Source organism: Lissotriton vulgaris, chromosome 7 (assembly GCF_964263255.1).
Source record: "Lissotriton vulgaris chromosome 7, aLisVul1.2, whole genome shotgun sequence".
Taxonomy (NCBI): domain Eukaryota; kingdom Metazoa; phylum Chordata; class Amphibia; order Caudata; family Salamandridae; genus Lissotriton; species Lissotriton vulgaris.
This window is the reverse complement of record NC_141695.1, coordinates 379,215,738-379,238,094: the sequence shown is the minus strand read 5'-3', so window position 1 is coordinate 379,238,094 and position 22,357 is coordinate 379,215,738. Positions and strand designations below refer to the sequence as shown.

The following is a 22,357-nucleotide window of genomic DNA, read 5'->3' as shown; positions in this document are numbered from 1 at the left end:
GGACTGTTCCCATGAGGCACAGCGTCAAGAATGATTTGCATATGGCTGGGTATGAAATGGTTTGGCGAAAACAGTGTATTCTGATTCAGGGACAAGTTTGTTTGCACCCATGTTGGGATTCTCCCAGGAGTTGCTGGAGAGCCTAAAAGTGCATCAGTCATGTTTAGACGTTCTGAAACTGTCCCAAGTAAATGCAGACATTACTGCAGGGAAGAGTGAGAACTGTTAGGTGCAGGTACTGCCCGATTAAATGAAAACAGCCCTGCTAAGAAAAGTCATCAAGGCACAACTGAATTATGACCACCCTGCTCAGAAGTGCAGCGAGGGCCCCATTAAACCTGCAGCAGCCCTGCTAGGAAGAGGTGGTACTGTCTGACTAAAGGTACAGTGGCAACGCTAAGAAATCATGGCTTCGTCCCCTTGAAACTATGTCAGACGTGCTTAGTGATGTCATAATCCATTAAAAAGTATCAATCAACCAATCAGTACTTGTATAGTGAGGCTAATCACCCGTGAGGGTATCCAGGTGCTTTGTTGCTGGGCTTAGTCAAAAACCAGGTCGAGTCTCTTCCTAAAGTCCATCAGTGAGGGTGATGTTCGGAGGTGGGGGCGTTCCGGGACGTGGCAGCGAGGTGGGAGAAGGAGTGGCCCCGCTGTGTATAGCAGCTCTCCTGAGAAGAGGCGGTACAGTAGCGTCTCATCCTTCCTCTCAGTGTGCGCTACATGTGCTCCTAAGGGTAAAGGGCAGCCCAAACCCCACTTTGATGCTATATTATGGTTCATCTTTGGGACTCTGTAGTGGTTATAGAGGCCTCTCATAATGCCCAGCTTTGCAAAACTTGTCAACCAATACAGTCATGCTCAGCCAACCAAAGCTTTTCCTTGACATCCCAGGGTATTAGTCGCACTTTATAAATCTCTCATCATCATCTTCATCATCATCATCATCATCATCATTGATAAAGAAAACAGACTAGCTTTTCCAAAGCATGTAAAGGAAGGGTCTTGCACACTCAAAGCTGTAGTCAATGATCCCTTAAAATCGCGGCAGTGCTTGTTTTTATAAATAGAAAATAAGATCCCTAGAAACAAGCATGATAACATAGATACACTTTCAGTGATTTACATGTTCTACATCAAGTTAATCTGAATCACCTGCTGCAGTTGGGGAGGGTCGTAAAGATCTAGTGGCCAAACTAAAGGAGAGGGTCTTATGAGCGGGATAGTGTAGGAGGGGAGGTGTAGCTTAGCTTGGGGAGGCGGTAGGATCATAGGAGAGGCATCAATTGTTTCCACCCACGTCACTCTTAGACCGATGGCTGGTATTTCCCTGTGGCTCCTCTCTTCAGTGTTTTTTAAATGTGCATACTTGAGCCCAACATCCCTAGACATCAGTCCATCCGGTCCTGGCACTCATTACTTTATCATGGACATACCTTAAAGTGAACACTTGGGGTCCCATTTATCCTGCTCTCAGAGGTGTCAACGGAAGGCGCAGGTGCAAGGATGTTATATGGCACGTAGCCCACTTGTCCATAATTGTTTTGTACTTTCCACCATTTCTTGGTGTCGTCTATGACCTGGAAAGAAGGCAAACACATCACACAACACGTAGTTCTCTTCATGTTACACTTAGTTCTCTTCATGTTCCTTAAAGTGCCTTGAGGGACTCAGAGCAGTGTGCCATGGGACAGAGAAGAGCATGGAGGCATTGGAGCACAGCCCAAAGACTCAAACGAGGCGGTCACCTAGGGCACCAAGTTAAGCACTAAATATGCAGGAAAAAACACATATAACAATCAACATCAAAAAGAAAATGTGGGGCCGTAGACTAAATGGTTTAAATAGAAGCCCACTTTTGAGGGGCAAGTCTAAGGTAGCCAATGAAAGGAGTTGGAGTAGTGCACCCGGGGTCATTAGAGTGCATCAGTTGTGAGAGCTGTATGTAACGGGGGTGGGAACACTAACCAAAAAGGGTGGGAGGCGGTGCAGCCGGGGTCGGATCAGTGCACCGGGGTTCAACGCAGGGAATGGAAAGGGACAGGGCAGAGTTTGGAGGTGGTTGAAGCAGTGAAACTAGGGAATCAAGGGAATTCACAGAGAAAGTTGGCTGGTTGGGGCAGAGCATAGAAAGGGTCAGCTGATTAGGGCAGTGCCCAGAGATGGTCAGCTAGTCGGGCCAGATCCCAGAGTATGCAGCTGGTCGGGGGACTGCCCAGAGAGAGTCGGCTGGTCAGGGCAGTGCCCAGAAAGAGTCGGCTGGTCAGGGCAGTGCCCAGAGAGAGTAGGCTGCTCCTGGTCAGGGCAGTGCCCAGAGAGATTTGGTTGGTCAGGGCACTCCCTAGAGAGGGTCACCTGCCTGGGGAAGTGCACAGAGAGAGTCGACTAGTCGGGTCAGTGCCCAGAGGGGCTTGGCTGTTTGGGGGACTCCCCAGAGAGGGTCAGTTGGTTAGGGACAGCCCAGAGAGGGTTGGGTCATCGGGGCACAGCCGAGAGAGAGTAGGCTGGTCAGGGCAGTGCCCAGAGAGAGTCGGCTGGTCTGGACAGCACCCAGAGAGAGTTGGTTCGTCAGGGCACTCCCTAGAGAGGGTCGGCTGGGTGGGGCAGTGCCAAGAGAGAGTCGACAGGTCCGGAACTGTTTAGGGAGAGTTGGCTGGTCATGGCACTGCCAGAGAGGGTTGGCTTGTCGGGGGAGTGCCTAGAGGAGTTGATTGGTTGGGGGAATACACAGAGAGAGTCAACTGGTCAGGGTAATGCCCAGAGAGTCAATTGGTCGGGGCACAGTCCAGGGAGTGTCAGCTGGTCGGGGGCCTGCCCAGAGAGGGTCTGCTGGTCGAGGCACTTCCCAGAGTGGGTTGGCCGGTTGGGGCATTGCCCCGACAGGGTAGGCTGGTTGAGGCAATGCCCATTGAGGATCAGCCATTCGGGAGCACTTCCCAATGAGAGTCGACTGGTCAGGTCACTGCCCAGAGAGGGTGGGTTCGTTGAGACAGTGGCCAAAGTGGGTCACCAGGTCAGCACAGAGGACAACAGAACAGTGAAGGAAGTGGAACGTGAACTGTGAATGGAGATGGTGGGAGCATGAACGCATGAGTGCATGGAGTTGGTTGTTGCAGTACACACCAAGAAGGGACAGAGCGGTGACCACAGGGGGGGTGGTAGTGTAGGGATAGGCAGTGTGCAGCTAACTGTGTCCAAGCCTTATGCAAGCATTGACCTGTTGCAAGACATCTCCCAAAGTCTCTGTGCCTATCTTTGCCGCCGGCAACAGCACTTTCCAAATTCTAGTTCATGAATCTCCCCTACCTGTATCACCTCTCCTTGGAGCACTGACAGCTCGTTGCTATTTCTTGCGACGAAATCATAACTGCAGCTCATGCGTTTGACATCATCATCCCCATGTCTGCAGGAAAACAAAAGCAGAGTCAGTGTGGGCAGGTACTGGAATATTGACCAGTTATAAATGTATGAATGTCTCTTGAAAAGTAGTTGATAAAATTACTCAAAGATGTTCATTTTATTTACCTCAGAATTTGTTTTTACACTTATTCGCACAGAGTGAACCTAGCTGTGCGGGCAAGGCATTAGACATTGACCACTGGCATTCTAGATCACCCAAGAATGGATGGCCATTCTCCAAAGTTTCAGTCGCAGCAGAAGTGACGTCAGGCACCCACTGACTCACAGTGACATCACAGGGTCAGCCGCCTGTCTCATCCTTTGCTACTGAGGAACATGGAGAATGGTCAAGGAATGGGAACCACAGACGATAAGCATGGCTCCCTCAACTTTGCTAACTTCCTGTTCCTGCTGTCTTCATGTGAGGAAGGTGGCGGTGTGAGGAATCTGGGTGTCAAATTTGATAATGAATTGTTTTTCTGCCCTCAGATTCTTGCAGTGACTGGACCATGTCTTTCACTACTTCACTCTCTCTGGAAAATTCTTGATCTTCTTCCAGTCTCCACCCTGGGCTTCCTGAGTATTTGCTCAAGAGTCTGCAAACTGTGCAGAATGTAGAGGCTCACCTCATTCTGAGGATTTACTAACCCACGTCCACATCCTTCTGCTAAGACTGGTAGCCGGAACCAAAGCGAATATGGCACATGGATCTATTTATGTGAAGGACCCATTGATCTCTCAGTTAGACTTCAGCAAATCAGCCCTCTAGACTGCTGAGTTTGTCAGAGAGGCTCCTCCAGAAGACTCCGAAGGTAAAGCGAGCAAGAAGGGATGGGTGCTCTTTTGCCTTTCTGGCATGAAGGGCTTGGAACAATCTCCCTTTTTCTCTTCGTCAAACTGCCAACAGTTCACACTTTAGGGAGGAGTTTAAAACCTGGTTGTTTACATAATTTTTAATATAGGAAGTATGTTGCTGCAGTTACCTCTGTTGCCTTTACGTTTCTCTTTGGGCTGCTATTCACGCTTTTCAAATTCATCCACCCATCAGTTCATTCATTCATTCTCTCTCCATGAGACCAGGGGTAACAGGGGCAGTACCAGAGGTACCAAAAGATAATCAAGGCACATCAGATGCTACCCTTGTCTAACCCCTACGTGACATCTTTATGAACAAAGAGCCATAAAGAGCAAAACCCAATTGGGCATCAAATGAACAACCTGTAAACAAGTGCCAGCTAGAGAGTTACAGTGTTAGCCCCAAGCAAGAGGCGACAAGTGCCTGGAAGGGACAAGGCAAAAGCCTGCAGGGCAAATCAGGAGAACGCTTGATCAGGAGTTTGATTTTTTGGCTAACAGTATGATTGGTTAAGCGTGATGTGCTGCTAGCCCTAGAGGAACCGCCTGAAATGGGGGTTTTATTGTTAAGGTACTAAAGTTGGTACAGAGTTCAGGGTCCTGTAAATTGTACATACAGGGCCTCATTTATGAGTTTTGGCGCAGAGCAGAACCGCAAGAAATCTTTCTTTGTTGCTCTGCGTAAGAAAAAAAAGCAAAGAATGCGCCATATCTATGAGATACAGCACATTTCTCCCCTTTTCACATTGAGCCATTGTGCAGGGGTGTCTGCGTTGTAGGAGTAATTGTTTTTGTGCAGGAAGGGATACTTTCCTGCTCCAAAACAATTACAAGATCTTTTGAAAGAGGAAAAAACAATAAGAAATAAGAATATTTCTCCTCATTGCGGCTCTCTAACGCCACCCCTGCGTTGACGTCAGAATCTGGCGCATTTACAGGTTTACGATTCCTAGTAAATCTGGAAATACTTCATATTCCATGGGCATATTGAGGACGGAGTAAGAAAATGAAAATTTCAAGAGAGACAACTAATGGTAAGCAATGGGTGGGCTCTAAGCCCACTAGAAGATTTGGGTGTGGTCTACAAGCGGTTTTCTGACCACAGGTAACTTAAAGTTGTACGCGAGACCTAAAAATGAGCTTCTGCGCAATCAAGTGAGGCGTAACCAATATTAGTAGCAGACAACACAGAGGCCGAAAAGTATCTGAGATGGCAAATTAAATGTGATGGTGCAAGAGATGGTTGCAGAATGCAATCAAGCTGAATGCTTCAGAACAATTCCTTTTTGTAGTGAAATATGTGTGCTGAGCACAAAAAAATGCAAATATGTTGAATGCCGAACAGTACCAACCTCACAGGCATTCAACGCAGTGCAGTGTCTTGTTATGAAGATCAAGAATTCGAAATGCATGAAAAGGTCAGAAATTGACATTTTTCCTGCTGCCATGCTTACAAACGAAAAAGAGCTCATAGATTTACCATATATTTACATATGTCTCAGGGAAATAAATCTGGAAACGTCATGCAATTTTATAAACATGTCTCTTGGTGGCTTTCTTTGTCTAACGTGACGATTTTTATACATACACCCTCCCCTTAAAAGATATGGGGACTTGCAGTAGCGGGTGCCCACCAGAGGTTAGTAGTAGTAGTGTGGAGTGTGGAGAAGTGTGGCTCACTGGTTAGAAGCGGCAGACCCTGAAGCAGAAGTCGGCCCGGGACCACGGTTCAATTCCCGACGCGGCAGGGTCTTGGGTCAATGTCCGCGGACTCGATAATTCTCCCCTAGGTGCCTACGCTAACCATGGGTCCCACTCTGCAACTCTGGGCAATAGCTTGCTTAATCTCCACAACGGCCCCAGCTTCACCTTGGGGGTGCCCTCTCACAGGGAAAGCCAGGACGGGTTCCCCAGCGGTATACAGCGCCAGGACACCACGTAACGAGGTAACAGTGCGCTTTACAAGTATACATACATACATTCGTAACCGTTTGACTTTGCGGACCCTCACTTAATCATTGCTTGGATCCGGGAACCCCCATTGAATCACTATTGGAATACGGGAACCCCTACTTTATTGTAACATGGGGACCCAGGCCTAAGCAATTTGAACCGCAAAACAATATCATAAAATATGGAAACAAGCACTCATTATACAAATACACAATTGATGAAATATTGTATTTAATTCACAAATAAAATAAAAATCTACATTTTAATGGGAAGGTTGGAGGTTTTTCAAAATTTCAATGAGGCCACCCATCTTCCATACTATATTCTGTTTGACCTACTTGCACTGCTCCCATGAATCAATCTTAGGACACCAACATAACTTTTATCTTCCAATTCCAAACTCCTTACTATTTACAGAATGTTTTAAAACGCCACATTTTACATATTGCTTCTTTAGTTACCTTTTCTTTATTATTGTGCTATTATTATTTAATTTTCTAAGCAGTCGACCCCCTGACTTGCCGTTGTGGACCCCCTGTGTCCATGGACCACAGGTTTTGAACCAACTTTCTAGTGTATTTGCTACATATCTATACTGTGCAGCTATTGAAACTTTTAAATGTGTTCAACAGTTTGCATTTATGTTGCGTCTGTTGGCACATTTGTTTGATTAGTCAGTGGGAACATTTTTTGATTAAACAGCACAAAACTCGCTATCTTGGAACCTACATTTGTCTGAAAACACATTTTTCATTTATGGAGTGTTAGTCGTGTTTAGAAGTCGGATTGCCTATTAATTTTATGCCATGTACTGTCCTTTAATTAAAAAAAAATCACAAATAATGTTTTGCAATCTTATTTGTTGTCTTCAGGAAGATGAGTTGATTTTATTATGTACCATTACATTTGTCTTTGTTTTATAAACTTGTATGTTGAACACATTTAACAAAGAATTTAAAAAATCAGGGGGCACAATTTGATTTTGTAGTATGTAAAGTAGTACTAGAGTAGTATCACTTACTACAAATTGCAATCCATAAACCTATGACTATAAAACCTATTCACAATTGTAAATCTGCGCAGGAGTAAATCCGCTCTTACACCTTGTAATGTAATACTTATGGCTATTCACCATTTCCGAGTGTAAATTTATAACAAAGTATCTGGAGGTAGAGCCAAATTTACAAGCATAGGGCTACTACAACCAAAAAGGACTAGAACAATAGTAAATATACTCCCGCTCAAACATGGAGCAAGCCCAGCACCACACATGGCCAGCCACTGGTGCTGCAACACACCTGCCATAGAAAATAATCGAGGCAGAGACTTATAATAGAAGATAACAGCATATAATAAGGGTAAAAGAAATAAATTTAGTTTGACTTCGTAAAGGTGTATATATAAAATAAATTGTCTTTGGCATGCAGGGAGAATAATCTTGGCCCAGAGGCCACAGGTGAACATACAGACAGGTTCAGGTGTGGCTTAAACATCCTTCCGAAATCCGCTCTAATCAAGTAGAAATTATAAAGTGAATGCAAAAACATGGTGCATATTACAGCATGAAAATAGCTAAATAGCCTTGACGAGGCGTTGAAGCGCTTTTCAGTGAGTACGGTAGCATGCTACTCCTGAGCCCAAAAAGGATTAGTGGTGAATTAGTATAGGGACAAAAAAAAAAATTTGAACAGTGGGCATGTGAGTTTGTTTGATATACCCACGTAACACCCAAATGCCGATTACATTACATTTATTTATTTTATGTAGGAGTTAATGTTGATTGTTGGCACACATTTTGGCCCCAGAGAGCACTTTGATAAAGGAGATGGAACATGGAAACAGTGCAAGTGTGCTGTCTTACTTGGTAGGCAAGGGCTTTTCAGGGGACAGCAGAGCTATTTGTGGGTATGGTTACAGTTGTTGAGGTGGAAAAGACGGTGGACTCGCCAATGTCTCTCTAGTTTCTGCTGATTAGTGGTCTGATTCGATCCCCAATACACCCGTCAACTGCACCATGTGAGAGGTAAATCCATACAACATGAACAGAGCGTTTTGTTAGACATTGACATCACAATGAAGACTATTCTACCCTCTTTGTGTGGGCGATAAACACTGTGAGAGACGTATGGTTTAGTGGTGCAAAGTTTTCAATTTGGTGTTGTCCAGGCGCCCAATATAGGGAGTTGGGGGGTTGCTTTCGGTTAAATTGACAAAAGAGCACAGGTTATATCTAAAACCGTCTTTCTGTTAGAAGCTTAGAAGCAGACTAATATGTCAGTCTGCCACATATTTCTCCAGAGACAAAGAGAAGCACTGTTAACCCTCTCCTAACCGAGCGCTGAGTGTTTCCTCATCTGAAAGGCTGTATGGCTGAAGTTGGGACAAAAACATGCATCACAACATGACTGCCATCACCACACTGCTTCACGTATGGTATAAATACATATCCCATGTAATATATTTAAATTTAAATTTAACCCAACCCCTCATACAGTAGGTAAATGTACTCTTTTTGTAGTATTTTACACTTACCCGTTTATGGTGGGTGGGGGTGGGGGCCGGACGATCTGGCTGGCTGATTGCTGAGGGGGAAAAAATACAGTGAATAGGTCAAAGTGATCTGAGGAGAAATGGTACATATTGTGAAAACAGAGGAGAGGTCAGAAAGAATATAGTAAGAGAAACAGGCAGAGCCACTGTCATTATACAATGTTGTGGCTGTGGATTTTTTTTTTACACAATTATGGATTGCCACATTTGCCACATAATCCGTCATCTGCTGCAGACTGCAGATTTTCATAAAAATAAATTTTGTTTCTATCTCAAACAGAACAAAAGTTACTAAAAACTTGGCAACACTTGTTGCGGTGCAGTAGAAGGCCCTTCGGAAAGGTTGACTGGTCCCCTTTTTATGGCTTATTGCTGTATTTGGGTGTTTAACTGGTGCTAACAGTGTTAACTTGTGCAGAAAACGACACAATAAGGAAACAATACTATCACAAAATGTGTTGCATTTCTCTGCATAACTTGCCATTTCTTGCTTCACAATTGGAGGGAGCCTAGATGTTCTCACCGCCCACAGCTTAACACCTCAACCATAGTCGTCTTGACTCCAAATTTTTCAGTTTTAACGTCAATGTAATTTTGGCTTTGTGACAGTACACAGGGTGAAACCCCTTGTACCACTGGAGCTTAAAGGGCGATCACCAGCTGGGCAGGGATGGATTGAAGTTCTTGGGGCCACAAAGCCTATGAGCGGATTATTCAGGGCCACTGAAGTGCAGGGATACACAGTGACTCTTGCTCTCAACACTAAAGGTACAAATAAATCCAAAGCTCCAATGAGCAGGAGAACTGTCTTTATTTATCACTGCACCCTGCTTCGAGGTACCATTCCAAACGAATGCTAGCCCCTCACAGCACCCATGAGCAGCTCGTGGTCACGCGGGTAGGACCGCTCGAGGGACGTCCAGCCGAGGCTACTTGATGCTTCCGGGGTGTGTGCTAAGGTACAGCATCGGCGAGCTGGGGAGCAAGGGGCGTGGCTTTCATTCTGATTCTGGATATTTAAAAGGCCAGTTGGTCTAGCAATACCAATTGTTAGCCCTTTTTTTGATAAAACATAATCTGACATAAAAAATGCCCTTATCTGGACCAATGGAAAATAAATTTTCCCTTATGAATGCTATCTCAGTATCGACAGGGTGTGTCCGTCCGGTAGAGGTGGAAGTAAGGTAAGTGCCACTTACACCCTACTACTCATAAGCTCACAGTCTCCCTTTCTGAATCCTCATCGTTTAGTAACTACAGAGATTAAACCGACCCAAAGGGTTAGGAGGCAGGGATGGGAAGGTGAGGGTTTCCAAAAGCTTCCACCCCTTTCTCTGAAAAAAGTTATAAGTCTTCTTGTTAATTAACAATTTTGACATGTAAGTGAGCGGGTACAGGACGAGGGACTTGGTAAGGCCAAAAAATTGTGCACCTGTGAAGGTGGTGGTGGAATGCTACTATGGCCCTTCAACCACAGCATCACATGTGCAGTGGGCACCACATCTGGAGCAACAACGTGAATCTGGAGAGAGAGCCCACATGTTGGGAATTTTAACCTGTACTTACAATGTTACAAATAAAACCACAAGTTCCAGAATGCAATCAGATGTGGCTTAAAAATACAGGATGGACTAGAGGTGTCATACAACAATACATGACACCAGCTGGCATCTATGGCTTTGGAAAAAGAAGTGACTGTATTTGGGAGCAAACGTTAGGCATGATGGAGACGCAAGGGTCTAGATATTAAGGCCTAGATGAATGAAGCCATTTAGCATTTCTTAACCGGCCGAATCGATATTTTGGGCCATTAAGAAATACTAAATGTCCTTTTCTGATGTACCAAGGGCCAAAACCCGACGCAAATTGCAATTTCTACACTGTAGGAAATTCGGGGTGCCTCCCGGGGGGCCTTGAGCCCAGAGGCACCCTTGGCTTTGCATTTCTTAAATTGAGATTTCCTATGCGGAAAATTAAATTTAGGAAATGCAAACCATTTCCTATTTTGCCCATAGGCGGGAATGCAATGGCATTTCCTATTTGTGATTCACTAATAGCGATTCTTAGTCTGTAGGAATCGCTTTTAGGGAATCGCAAATTTTGTGCATATCCTTTTGCATTTCCTGAATGACAATTCCTACGGAGTCGCTATTTAAGAAATGAAAACAGGAACCTTAGTCCATCTACCCCTAAGTGTTCAGATTAAGTATGCATAAAAGTAGTAGAATCAAAGAAACAACTTTAATGTACTGACTCACAAAATGCGGCAGGTGATGGGACAGACAAGATGTGGCGGGAGGTAGGTTACCAGATGACTTCATGTCACCAAGGATGCAGCGCACCACTCCTGGAGTTCAGTTTAGGAACTGAATGAATTCTGGGAGTTGTACTAGTGGTGCATTTCAACTGATCCAATTCAACTAAGTCACCTGAAAATAATGATGTATAGAAATTTGAGCAGTGTCTTAGTGGCAAGAATTGTTGTGATCATCTGACCTTTTGCCTACAACCCATACAAAAGTGGACTGAAAACTAAAATCTTTTCCGCTGTCATTGTTGTATAAAAGATTGTGTGTAAATGTGGGTAGATGCGTCAAAGAAAGAGTAAGTAGGGGGAAGGGCGCAGAAAAGTGCAACAATCAAGAGACAAAAGAAGAAAAGCGTGAAACAGGTGGTGAAACACTACTCATGTGTGAGAAATGAAGGTGAGGGAGGAAAACCTGCCATGGCGTGCCTCTCCTACCTGTGCTCTGAGCTCTTCATGGCGGTGCTGCACCTCCACCGGGTCCTCCCAGGGCTTGCCATCAACATCGAACTGTGGGGGCACCCAGCCACTCTTGAACGTGGGTGTGTACGGCATGGCGTAGTCTCGGCCAAACTCCACCCTGTAAAGAAGGACAGACACAGGTGACTTTTGCTGGACACAAAGGCCTCTGAAACATGGAGGTGTCATGATCCCACCATCAATCCCTCATGGTCATCCTGAAAAAACACAAACTTGACTGAACCAAGCTATCTAAAATGGCTAAGGTATTACCGAAGAAGATAGTCATGTAGTGTAGGGGGAAGACTGTGTCTAGCAGAGCTCTCAAGCTTCCCAAATTCACCAGTGAGTGAGTAGGTCATCCTCGCTAGGTTTTATCTCCAACCATCAATTAGGCCTGTTTATCCCATTATCAATTCAGGACTATGAGTTCAAGAAAGCAAGCATAAAACTTGGACTAGTTAAACTACTCATGTGTGGACCCAGGGAACTTGAGAGCTCTGAGTTAGCTTCCAGCACTTGGTGCTCTAGGTATACCAGGAAATCAACCTCCCACCCAGAATCTTTTTATTTAATTTGCTTGTTTTTTCTTTGAAATTGGTTCCCTTTTTGAAGTTGGAACTATAGGCCTGAGCTTAGTTCAGCTGTACTGATGGATCAATCCACCCTGCAGTGAAATTAGAAATGTGGTGGCTCTCAATGGCCTGTCAAACTGGGTCCACGTCAGCAGCCTGAGATTCCACTCTATACCAGCTCTAAGGTCCATTTTTCAAATCAAGCTCAGGAGGGTGAAAAGTTGCTCTGACGGTTCTCTACTAAAACAACTTTGTAGGAATCGCTATTACAAAATCGCTATTTTTGTACTGGAATATTTTGCATTTCCTGAATGGTGATTTCTTAGGATTTGCTATTTAGGAAATGCAAAATTGGAATTTCGTACATCTGGTCCACACTCCCTTGCAAGTTTCCCCATACCTGCAACCCTATTACATGCTTTCCCCACTCCCCAATACCCCTTGCATATAATCCCCAGGCCTTGTGCCCCCCTAGTATGTTATCCCCGTGCCTTGGGATCCTCTTGCGTGTTATCCTCATGCTTCACTGCTCCTTTGTATGCTATGCCAGCCTTGGGATACCCTTGCACGTTGTTCCCATTTCTTGGAATCCCTTGTTAGCTGTTCTCACATGTTGAGACCTTCTTGTTAGATAACTCCCTGCTATGAGTCTTCTTTCCAAGTTACCCCATACCTTGGCTTGGTCCAGTTGGGCCCCAGGGACTGCCAGAGCTCCATCTGATTGTCGTCCAGGGACTCCTTCAGCAGAATGATGGCCTCCTTGGTCAGCATTGGACTCTTCACCTCCTGTGCTAGCTGCAAACCGCCCGAGCTGTCCACCACCTAAAACATTGAGGAATCATCCATGCTTAAAGCTGGTGTTAAGATAAACGTAAGGCACACTAAGGTGCAGACTACTACTGACAAGACTGTGAAAGCACAATCCCCAGCCTTTTATCTCTCTGTGCCAAGCTCTTAATCTGTTTATGGTGCAATCAGGTACTATGGGCTTCAGGTGAGGCTCAATGTGTTTAGTAGTGCACAGAAGGTACCTACAACAGTCGCTATATGTGATTTTAGAGCATCCTTGAGGATGCTGCGACGGAGTCAACTTGGTGTTTGTAACAAAGGGGCTGTTTTAGTGCTTGGCGGAGGGGAATACTCTATCACAAACGTGAAGGATATCCCGTCCGCCATATTACGTTCCCATTATATCCTATGGAGATGGTAATAAGGCGGACGGGATATCCGTCACATTTGTGACAAAGTATTCCATCTGCCAAGATCTAAATAAGGCCCTAAGATTTGTGCTTGAACATATTTGTAGGGGCCCTGCTCAGCTGCACAAGATGTGACAATTGCACATCAGCTACAACAATGTCCACGAGGTACTCAGAGCATCTTTGGAAAGACAGACAGGCTGAGTTGGAAGATGTGTCAATAAGTTCAAGTTCCAAGTTTCAGAATTTATATAGCGCACTAATCACCCAGAGGGTCTCAAGGCGCTTGGGGAAGGGGTTCATTATTTATCGAATAGCCAGGTTTTAAGTTCTTTTCTGAAGGAGATGTGGTTCTGTGTAAGGCGGAGGTGGGTGGGGAGTGAGTTCCAGGTCTTGGCCGCCAAGTAGGAGAAGGATCTACCTCCCATGGTGGATCTTTGGATGCGCGGGATTGCGGCGAGGCCTTGATCGGAGGATCTTAATTGGCGGGTGGGTGTGTAGAAGGATAGTCGAGTGTTGAGGCATTCGGGCCCTAGCTTGTAGAGGGCCTTGTGTGCGTGGGTGAGGAGACGGAATGTTATTCTCTTGTTGACGGGGAGCCAGTGGAGGTCTTTCAGGTGGCCGGTAATGTGATTTTGGCGAGGGATGTCCAAAATGAGTCTCGCTGATGCGTTTTGGATACGTTGGAGTTTTTTCAGTAATTTGGCTGTAATTCCGGCGTAGAGGGTGTTTCCGTAGTCCAGTCGACTCGTGACTAGTGCGTGGGTGACAGTTTTTCTTATCTCGGAGGGGATCCAACTGAAGATTTTTTTGAGCATACGAAGTACGTTGAAGCAGGAGGATGAGACGGCGTTGACTTGTCTGGTCATTGAGAGTGAAGAATCTAGGATGAAGCCCAGGTTGCGTGCGTGATCTGTGGGTGTGGGTGCTGTGCCCAGAGCCGAAGGCCACCATGAGTCGTCCCAGGCAGAGGGGGATGATCCTAGGATGAGCACCTCCGTTTTGTCTGAGTTAAGTTTTAGGCGGCTGGTTTTCATCCATTCGGCAACTTCTTTCATACCTTCGTGAAGATTGGTTTTGGCGGAGTTAGGGTCTTTGGTGAGGGAAAGGATCAGCTGGGTATCGTCAGCGTAGGAGATGATGTTAAGGTTGTGTTGACTCGCGATGGATGCAAGTGGACTCATGTAAACGTTGAAGAGGGTGGGACTGAGTGATGAACCTTGTGGTACACCGCAAATGACTTCGGTAGCCTCTGATTTGAATGGGGGAAGTCGTACTCTCTGGGTTCTTCTGGCGAGGAAGGAGACGATCCAGTCCAATGCTTTTCCTTGTATTCCGATATTGTTGAGGCGTTGTATGAGGGTGCTGTGACAGACTGTGTCGAAGGCGGCGGAGAGGTCGAGTAGAATGAGGGCCACTGTTTCTCCGTTGTCCAGTAGTGTTCGGATGTCGGCTGTGGCTGCGATGAGGGCGGTTTCGGTGCTGTGTTTGGCTCAAAAGCCGTTCTGTGAGGGATCGAGGGAGTTGTTGTCTTCGAGGAAGGCCGCGAGTTGGCTATTGACGGCTTTCTCAATGACTTTTGCCGGGAAAGGGAGGAGGGATATTGGGCGGTAGTTTTTGAGTTCAGAGGGGTCTGCTGTGGGTTTCTTCAGGAGGGCGCTGACTTCGGCATGTTTCCAGCTTTCTGGGAAGGTAGCAGAGTTGAAGGAACAGTTGATAATATCACGGAGGTGGGGTGCGATGATGGAGTCTGCTTTGTTGAAGATATAGTGGGGACATGGGTCGGTTGGCGAGCCAGAGTGGATGGAATTCATGAGGCGGATGGTGTCTTCGGTGGTGATTGGGTTCCAGGCGTTGAGATTGTTGGAGGGCAGTATAGGTTCTGAGGGGGGTGGGTAGGATTGTTCGTTGGTATTGTTTTCGAAGCTGTTATGTATGCCGGCAATTTTGTTGTAGAAGAAGGAGGATAACGAGTCGAAGAGGTCTTGGGAGGGTGTGATGTTGTTTGAGGCTGCGGTGGGGTTGGTGAATTTTTTGACGATATTGAATACGGGCTTAACTTTGGTGCACCTTCGGCGCGACCGCAGCGCGTGGACGCTGCACGTAGGACCATTTGTCTTAAATGAAGAGTGGAGGGGGGCGGAGCGTGGGAGGGTCAGCTGGGAGGCGGGAGCGAGGTGGAGGGAGGGTCTGGGACGGCACAACAAACAAAATGGCAGCAACCAAAACAAACAATGGAGCGCTATGGGTGAAATGTAATTCTAGGCCGCAGTGGTGTCGCGCTATTAGCAAATCAGCAGTCAGACAATAAAAATACTTTGCAAAAGCCAACCGCGATGCTATTAAATATCCTGCAGGCGAGCGCGTGATTGTAGTGCAGGCACAATCGTCTCAGAGGATTCCAGGCGCAACGTAATAATCACGGGGCACAAAACGACTCAGAGGAGATAAAGCGCTGCTGTAATGGGGCACAGGGGTCTCAGAGGATTCAAAGCGCTACGATACCGGAGTGCACAGAGCGTCTTCAGAGGAGGCAGTGCGATGTGAAGTCAGGCTCAGAGGAGGTGAGGGGAGCGACCGCTTCTGCACGGGACAGGACGGTCAATACATCAACCTAACTGTGTAAGGCGTGGTGGGTGGGTTTCTACACGTAAACACTAGCATGAGTCTGCACCCCAGTGTAGTCAAAGGGTGCAGAGTGGACTATAGACAAGAGTAAAAACTACTGCCCGCTTCTGAAGGCCGCAGAGTAAGGCAGCTCTTATGGTGCCAACATCTCGGCAGAAAGCGCCACAGGGACACTTTATAGCTCTGAGGAAAGTATGAATGCCAGGCCCTCTGCTCTTAGGCTCGACTCCCAAGGAGAATGCTTAGACATGTGATCTATTCATAAGGTATGTGTTAATGGCAGCCAGAATATTTCACTATGACTGCCACCTCCTGATGTGTTTTCAAACTCACCACCTGCTGTCAATGTATCGCCCTGAGGGCCAAGACTAGAGACGATTCAGTGTGTAGTGTGTTTGTTATAAGCAGCCAACATAGCATAATATAGTCACCCTGTGGACAGACTGAGAGACAAGAGCATAGTGAACAGACAGACCGATGGACGTTGATTAGAGCCTGGCTGAGAGACAATGGAACACAATGAACAGACAGCGCAGCGTATTTCCTCCTTAGATAGATGGTCAAAGAAGACAATAATTCTGGGACAGGCAAAGATGTCCATTTCTTACCGTCTTCAAGGGTGAGAACAGGAACTGGGTCAGTTCTGCAGAGCTGGGGTTCACGATGTTTGTTTTCAGCCTTGCCTGCAATATGAAAACAAAAGTTCCATGTCAGCATGTCTCTCTAAAGTAAGGCTACCTTATCACATGCACAGAGATCTATCTTTAGAAACTGTGGCGATAAGGGCTATTTGCACTGCATTGAGCATTATGTCTGTGTTGCACTGGAACGCCTTGAACTAATTATATGTTTCGGAGGATCATACCAGAAGATGAATCAATTTCAGAACAAAATGATGGTTGTCTTTGTCTTTATGCTGTGATTGTCTGAGAGGGTGGAGGCCAACTAAGCTATGAGGAAACCTGCTGGGTTTGTGGCTGTAAATAGCTGTGAGTGCAGGGAGAGAGTCAATGACATGAAGGGTAGGGTTTCTATGGAACTGGATTGTCAAGACAGGCTGTAGCAGTTGAACTTCTTAATCTGGTGCCTTCAGATTTCTCTTACCAGTAGGCTGAAGCAGTATTTAAATTTCTGAAGGGTATCGACATAGTCTTCAAAGGGAGGAGGCTTGGCTCTTATCGTCAACAGACCCTCTGGAAAAGAAGCAGACACTGTTTATACACACTTCTTCTCAGAAATTCAATATACATATCAACAGTCCACCTGAAGTTACATCCCAAATTTCAGTAATCACTCAAATGGAATATCATCAATTATATCCTACATGAAACGTAATAACCCATAGTTTAACAGATCCTATGGCCAATAATCACTCTAAATTGAAATTGTGTATTACTGAAAATACCTGTAAATTTAAATACGTCATAAACTGTGTCTCGGAAATTAAAATCATGTATCAACAGGATATTTAAAATGTACTCAAAAAGTGTTTTTGTTTTGTTTACATTTCTTTATTAAGGTTATATCAAACAAGAACAAAACACGTGGGCTATCACCTGAAAACAAACCATGCGTGTTGGGGGCGCATCATAATGCAGGCATTACATTGGCAAAGTGGTAGAAACAATATTGTAGCTAATTTGCGATTACAGAGACATTTTTCGCACAGTATGTTGTTGAATGCAACCTACACCTAATATGGTGGCACAGTGGTACTCTACACAATTATACATCATATCCTATGTAACAAAAGAGAGGGGAAAACCCTTTGGGATTCCATATGAGCATAACCCTCCATAAGGACCCAGCATGGCTCATATAATGATACCACATGCCCAAGGTCCGCGAGATCCCTGGTGTATGGATGGAATGATGAGGAGTCTATCTGTGGGAGTACAGGGCAGTGAGGTCACTGTCCATCTGTGTGGGGAAGGCATCTGAGATATAATGTATGATAGAACTCCTTTCCTTTGTGATAACCCTGTAGGGCTCATGGAGTGCGCCCTTCTTTCTTACCCTCCATGTATTTGATAAATGCATCCCTTGACAACCCAACCTGGTTAGTACAGTTCGAGCTCTAATCGAGGCAGTGATATCCATCCCCCCCTCGTCCATTTCAGTAGCGCTTGTAGCCAGCTCCTCATGTCGGGCGGTGCACAGGATAATCTTGTGTAGATATTTGTCCCCCTTGGATTTAGATCTGATGCTTGGTAAACAATACGCTGTGTAGGTGGTACTTTGCATTCCACCAGAGCTTTCTCCCAAGCCCACTGTATCACCAGGCAGTCCCACACCATGTGATAGGATCCTGCATCCGTCGTCCTGTAACTAGGGCAGTCCGATGATGCTCCAGGGAACATACGTTTCATTCTCGCATGTCTGAGGTGTGCCTGATGAAAATAAATGAATTGCCGATACCGTAACCTAGGGTTTCGTGAGATATCCTTTACATGTTGTATGGCACACAGCTGTTGTTTGTCATCAAATTCCATTCTCTGGTCTGCTGCCCAGCATTCCCTAGTCGCTGCAGTTACCTTCTGATATTGTGTAAGGAGGGCGGCATATAACGCCGTTATGATTGTATGTGCACCCCGCAAGAGAGTATTGCCTATAGGGGTAGCCAAGATAGATGACTTCCGCACTGCGAAGCAACAGAATTTTGCAACATGCTGTGTGTCATAAACTAGCCCAGTGGTATCCCTTATATATCTCTCAACTCCTGAAAGGAGCCCAACGTGCTCTTAGTATACAGGTGCCCCGCCAAGTCTATTCCTGCTTCGCTCCATGTTGTCACATTTTGCTGCCATGTGATTGTTTGTATGCTTGGCAAGGTCCTTGGGGGGAGCAGTGGGGAGTATGGAGCCAATAGTCCAATGGAGTAAACGTATTTATGCCAGCACTTATGACCCATGCACATCTGGTGGTCAAATTCAGCCTCGCGCCACGAGGTGTCAAGTATGAATATTCACACCCTCAAGCATGTGTGTTTGACATCAAGCCTCTCTGTGCAGGGTGTATGGCCCAGCCAGTGCATATCGGCTCCCCCAACAGCTAAAAAAAAATTGTAATAACATCAAAATACCCAATTCCCCGTTCCCTGGCTGAGCGCACAACATGCACCCAGCCATGTTAGAACGGCATATCCATGCATGCCCCATTAGCCTTTGCCTCAGTACTGATCTCTAGTTCGGAAAACAAGGGTGCATGGGGGGGCAATTTGCAGTCCAGCCAGTTGGACTCTGCGCACAAGAATGATCCTCAGCTTTTCCCCTACCCCTATGCTCTCCTCAGCTGACTCTAAGGGTCAAGAACAGCAACTCCTAATGCAAGCAGTCAATTCATTACACTAGGTCATCTACCAGAACAAATGTCAATGCTAGGCCCTGTCATTCCGTCTCACCAGAAGCGCAAAATCTGGTGTTGTCCACCTCGGAGTCTGTGCCATGATCCGATGACATGGCAGCAAATTCGTTTTTCTGGTACTGACGAACTTCCGCCACCACCTGCACCCATATTCGTTGGCTGACTGCTCATGCGTGGGGAGGGGTAAGAGGGGCATGCGACCTTCATTGCCTCAATTGCCTTGTTCTCAGAGACTCCTATTCAGCCACTGGCTTTGGATTTCTACTCCTTTTAAGTGCAGCCAGGACCACGCCTTCTCAGCCATCTGGAAAAAGTGCAGTTTTTCAACCTCCACTACTCTCAATTTGGCAGGAAAAAGGAGAGCGTATTTTAGGCCTATCCGGCATAATTATTGTTTAATCGCCATGTAGGAATTACGTCATTGTTGTACCTTGGCCATGTAGTCTGGGTAAGCCGAGATGACACTGTCCTCATATTGCCATGGGCACTTGGTCCTGAACAGTTGCAGAAGTAGGTCTCTATCCCTGTAATTAAGTAGCCGGGCAATCACTGGGCGAGGCAAGACTCCAGGCGGCAGCCGCCGCCCAGGAATGTACTCACATATTGTTAATAGTCATTCTGAAATTAAATGAAATCTTGTACATATTTCCTCTAAAACTGAATCATGAAATCTAAGTGTGCTTTTCAAATGAACTAGGTATCCAGAAACAGACCTTCTAAAATGGGATCATGTATATTTAACAGCCTCCTTGAAAGAAAACTAGATATTGTCAATAGTACAATTGAAATAAAACCACTTAACATCAATTGTGTGTCTGAAATAAGATCATGTAATACAAATCCCTACAGGTTGATGGGAAATTATAGTCAAACCCATCAGTCTTTCGGTGGAAAGGGACTCTAATGTTAATCCTCAGACACTGAGCAGCCTGTCTTGCATACATAGACTTTTGCACCGTGAATATTCCATTAATACATTTTAAAAATTCCATTAATTCCCCCAACACTCTTTTCTGCCAGTGTTGGCATATTTAGATTGTTGCACATTTTTTTAACGAACCTTTCATTCAGTATTTCAGTCAACTTCCTGTGGTCTATATTTGAATAGCTTCCATCCACCTGAGGATGTGTCCTTTAGAACTGGACATAGTATGTAGCCTGCAGAAATGGACAGAATATTCTAGATGTATCTTACAGACCTAGACAAAATACTCAATATGTGGCCACCAGTACTGGACACAATACTTACCTATAACAATATTCCAGATATGTCCTATAGAATTGGACATAATACGGCAGGTGAGGCCTTATGAACTGAACACCGTGCTCCAGATTCGGGCCATGATTACTAATTTGGCAAATGGGATACTCGTCATAAACGTGAAGGATATCCCGTTGGCTGTATTACAAGTTCCGTAGGATATAATGGAATTGTAATACGGCGGATAGGATATGCTATGTTATGCTATAGAAGCTTATATAGCGCTCAGCTGCCCCAGCAAAGGGGGGTCCCGGCGCTTCCAACAACAGAGAAATAGAACTGATACCTCAGCGGGAAGCTCTAACATAACAACGGCCAGAATAGACTATTTTGGAGGAAAGAGGTGTTTCAATGGCCTTCCTGAAATCCAACAGACCCTCCAGTCCACGTATATGAACCGGCACCGAGTTCCACAATCTGGCTGCCAAGTAGCGGAAGGAGCGGCCTCCCGCTCGACAATGCTTCACCCGGGGAACAGTGACCAAGTGCTTCCCCAGAGAACGCAGTGCACGGGGTGGACCATACAGGGTCAACAAATTGCAGCATGTCACGTTTGTTACACCAAACTTATAATCAGGCCCTATGTGCTCAGAAGTACCTCAGCACATACACTTTATTAGGCTCCTCTTTTTGAGGATGCTGCAGAACCTGAAAAGATAAGTCAAATGTTCAGATGAAGCCAGTGTGGGGTGGAGTGATTGGGCCCTGAAAGCTCGATATTGCAGATATAGTGCGCGCTCTCAAGGGACAGGAGTTGCACATGACTTGATCTGTCTGTCACTCTTCCTGGAGTATCTGAAAAGGGCATTTTGTTGTAACAGAATTCTGTAACCATGGAAATGTGAAATAAAGTGGTATCTCTAAGCCAACAATGCTCATAGAAAGCATGCAAGTAAACAACAAAACTGACATCCTAAATTGTGTCTTGAGACAAAGTCAGTCGTTGGTTCCGAGTGACAGGCAGGAGGTTGATTGTCTCCTTCCGCTCTTTTTCCTGCCATTCAGCTACAGTAATCACAAGATTTGCTTGGGTTCCACAATGCTCTCAACGTCTGAACCTGTCCTGGTTTTCTTTGCATTCTAGTTCTTATGTGGAACTGTGACAGTTGAAGGGAGGGATTTGGAAGATACCAAAACAGTTGTAGGGGTGGATTAGGAATAGAACTCAACATCACAGGACAACTCGGACTCCAGTTTGTAGTGAAACCCCGGAGCTGCAGAGAACCTACAGTGGTAGAAGGCCATACTAATGACAGACATGTACCATACAAAGGCCAAATAACCTGACCTGACACTTCGTATGTTTCTAAACACTTACATGCCAGCGTCTCAATGGGAGTTGGTTCCGTGTCATTGGTGCTCACACCAAGAACCATCTCCCTCTTAGAATAGAGCGAGAGAACCTAAACCTGGGCGCACAAGGTGACGCGTGCTGCATGGGTGGAATGCATGGGTGGATCATGGAACTCCATTGGCTAAAGTTCAGTGCTGAGACTCTGGAGGACAAACAGGAGGGTTTTAGAGATAGACTTCTCTTAATTCAACAACCAGTGTAGCACTCTCAGGGATGGGGTGACGTGATCAGAGATCTGCTTTCAGAGAGGCCATGCATTCAAGAAGAGCTGAGCTACTCTCGAGGATGGGGTGACGTGATCAGAGATCTGCTTTCAGAGAGGCCACGCACTCAAGAAGAGCCGAGCTACTCTCAGGGATGGGGTGACGTGATCAGAGATCTGCTTTCAGAGTGGCCACTCAGAGATCTGCTTTCAGAGTGGCCACGCACTCAAGAAGAGCCGAGCTACTCTCAGGG

General features: G+C 45.8%; 1 protein-coding gene across 1 annotated transcript in view; it reads right to left on the bottom strand.

Moving 5' to 3' along the window:
- EPS8L1 (EPS8 signaling adaptor L1) overlaps positions 1–22,357 on the bottom strand; it is a 215,434-nt gene that overhangs the window by 24,035 nt on the left and 169,042 nt on the right. The window contains exons 11-17 of the mRNA XM_086930318.1: positions 17,028–17,116; positions 16,532–16,606; positions 12,770–12,918; positions 11,501–11,642; positions 8,740–8,789; positions 3,307–3,403; positions 1,437–1,580 (exon numbers count right to left, since the gene is read on the bottom strand). Coding sequence (XP_086786444.1) covers positions 1,437–1,580; positions 3,307–3,403; positions 8,740–8,789; positions 11,501–11,642; positions 12,770–12,918; positions 16,532–16,606; positions 17,028–17,116 — 746 coding nt within the window. The remainder of the gene's footprint in view (positions 1–1,436; positions 1,581–3,306; positions 3,404–8,739; positions 8,790–11,500; positions 11,643–12,769; positions 12,919–16,531; positions 16,607–17,027; positions 17,117–22,357) is intronic.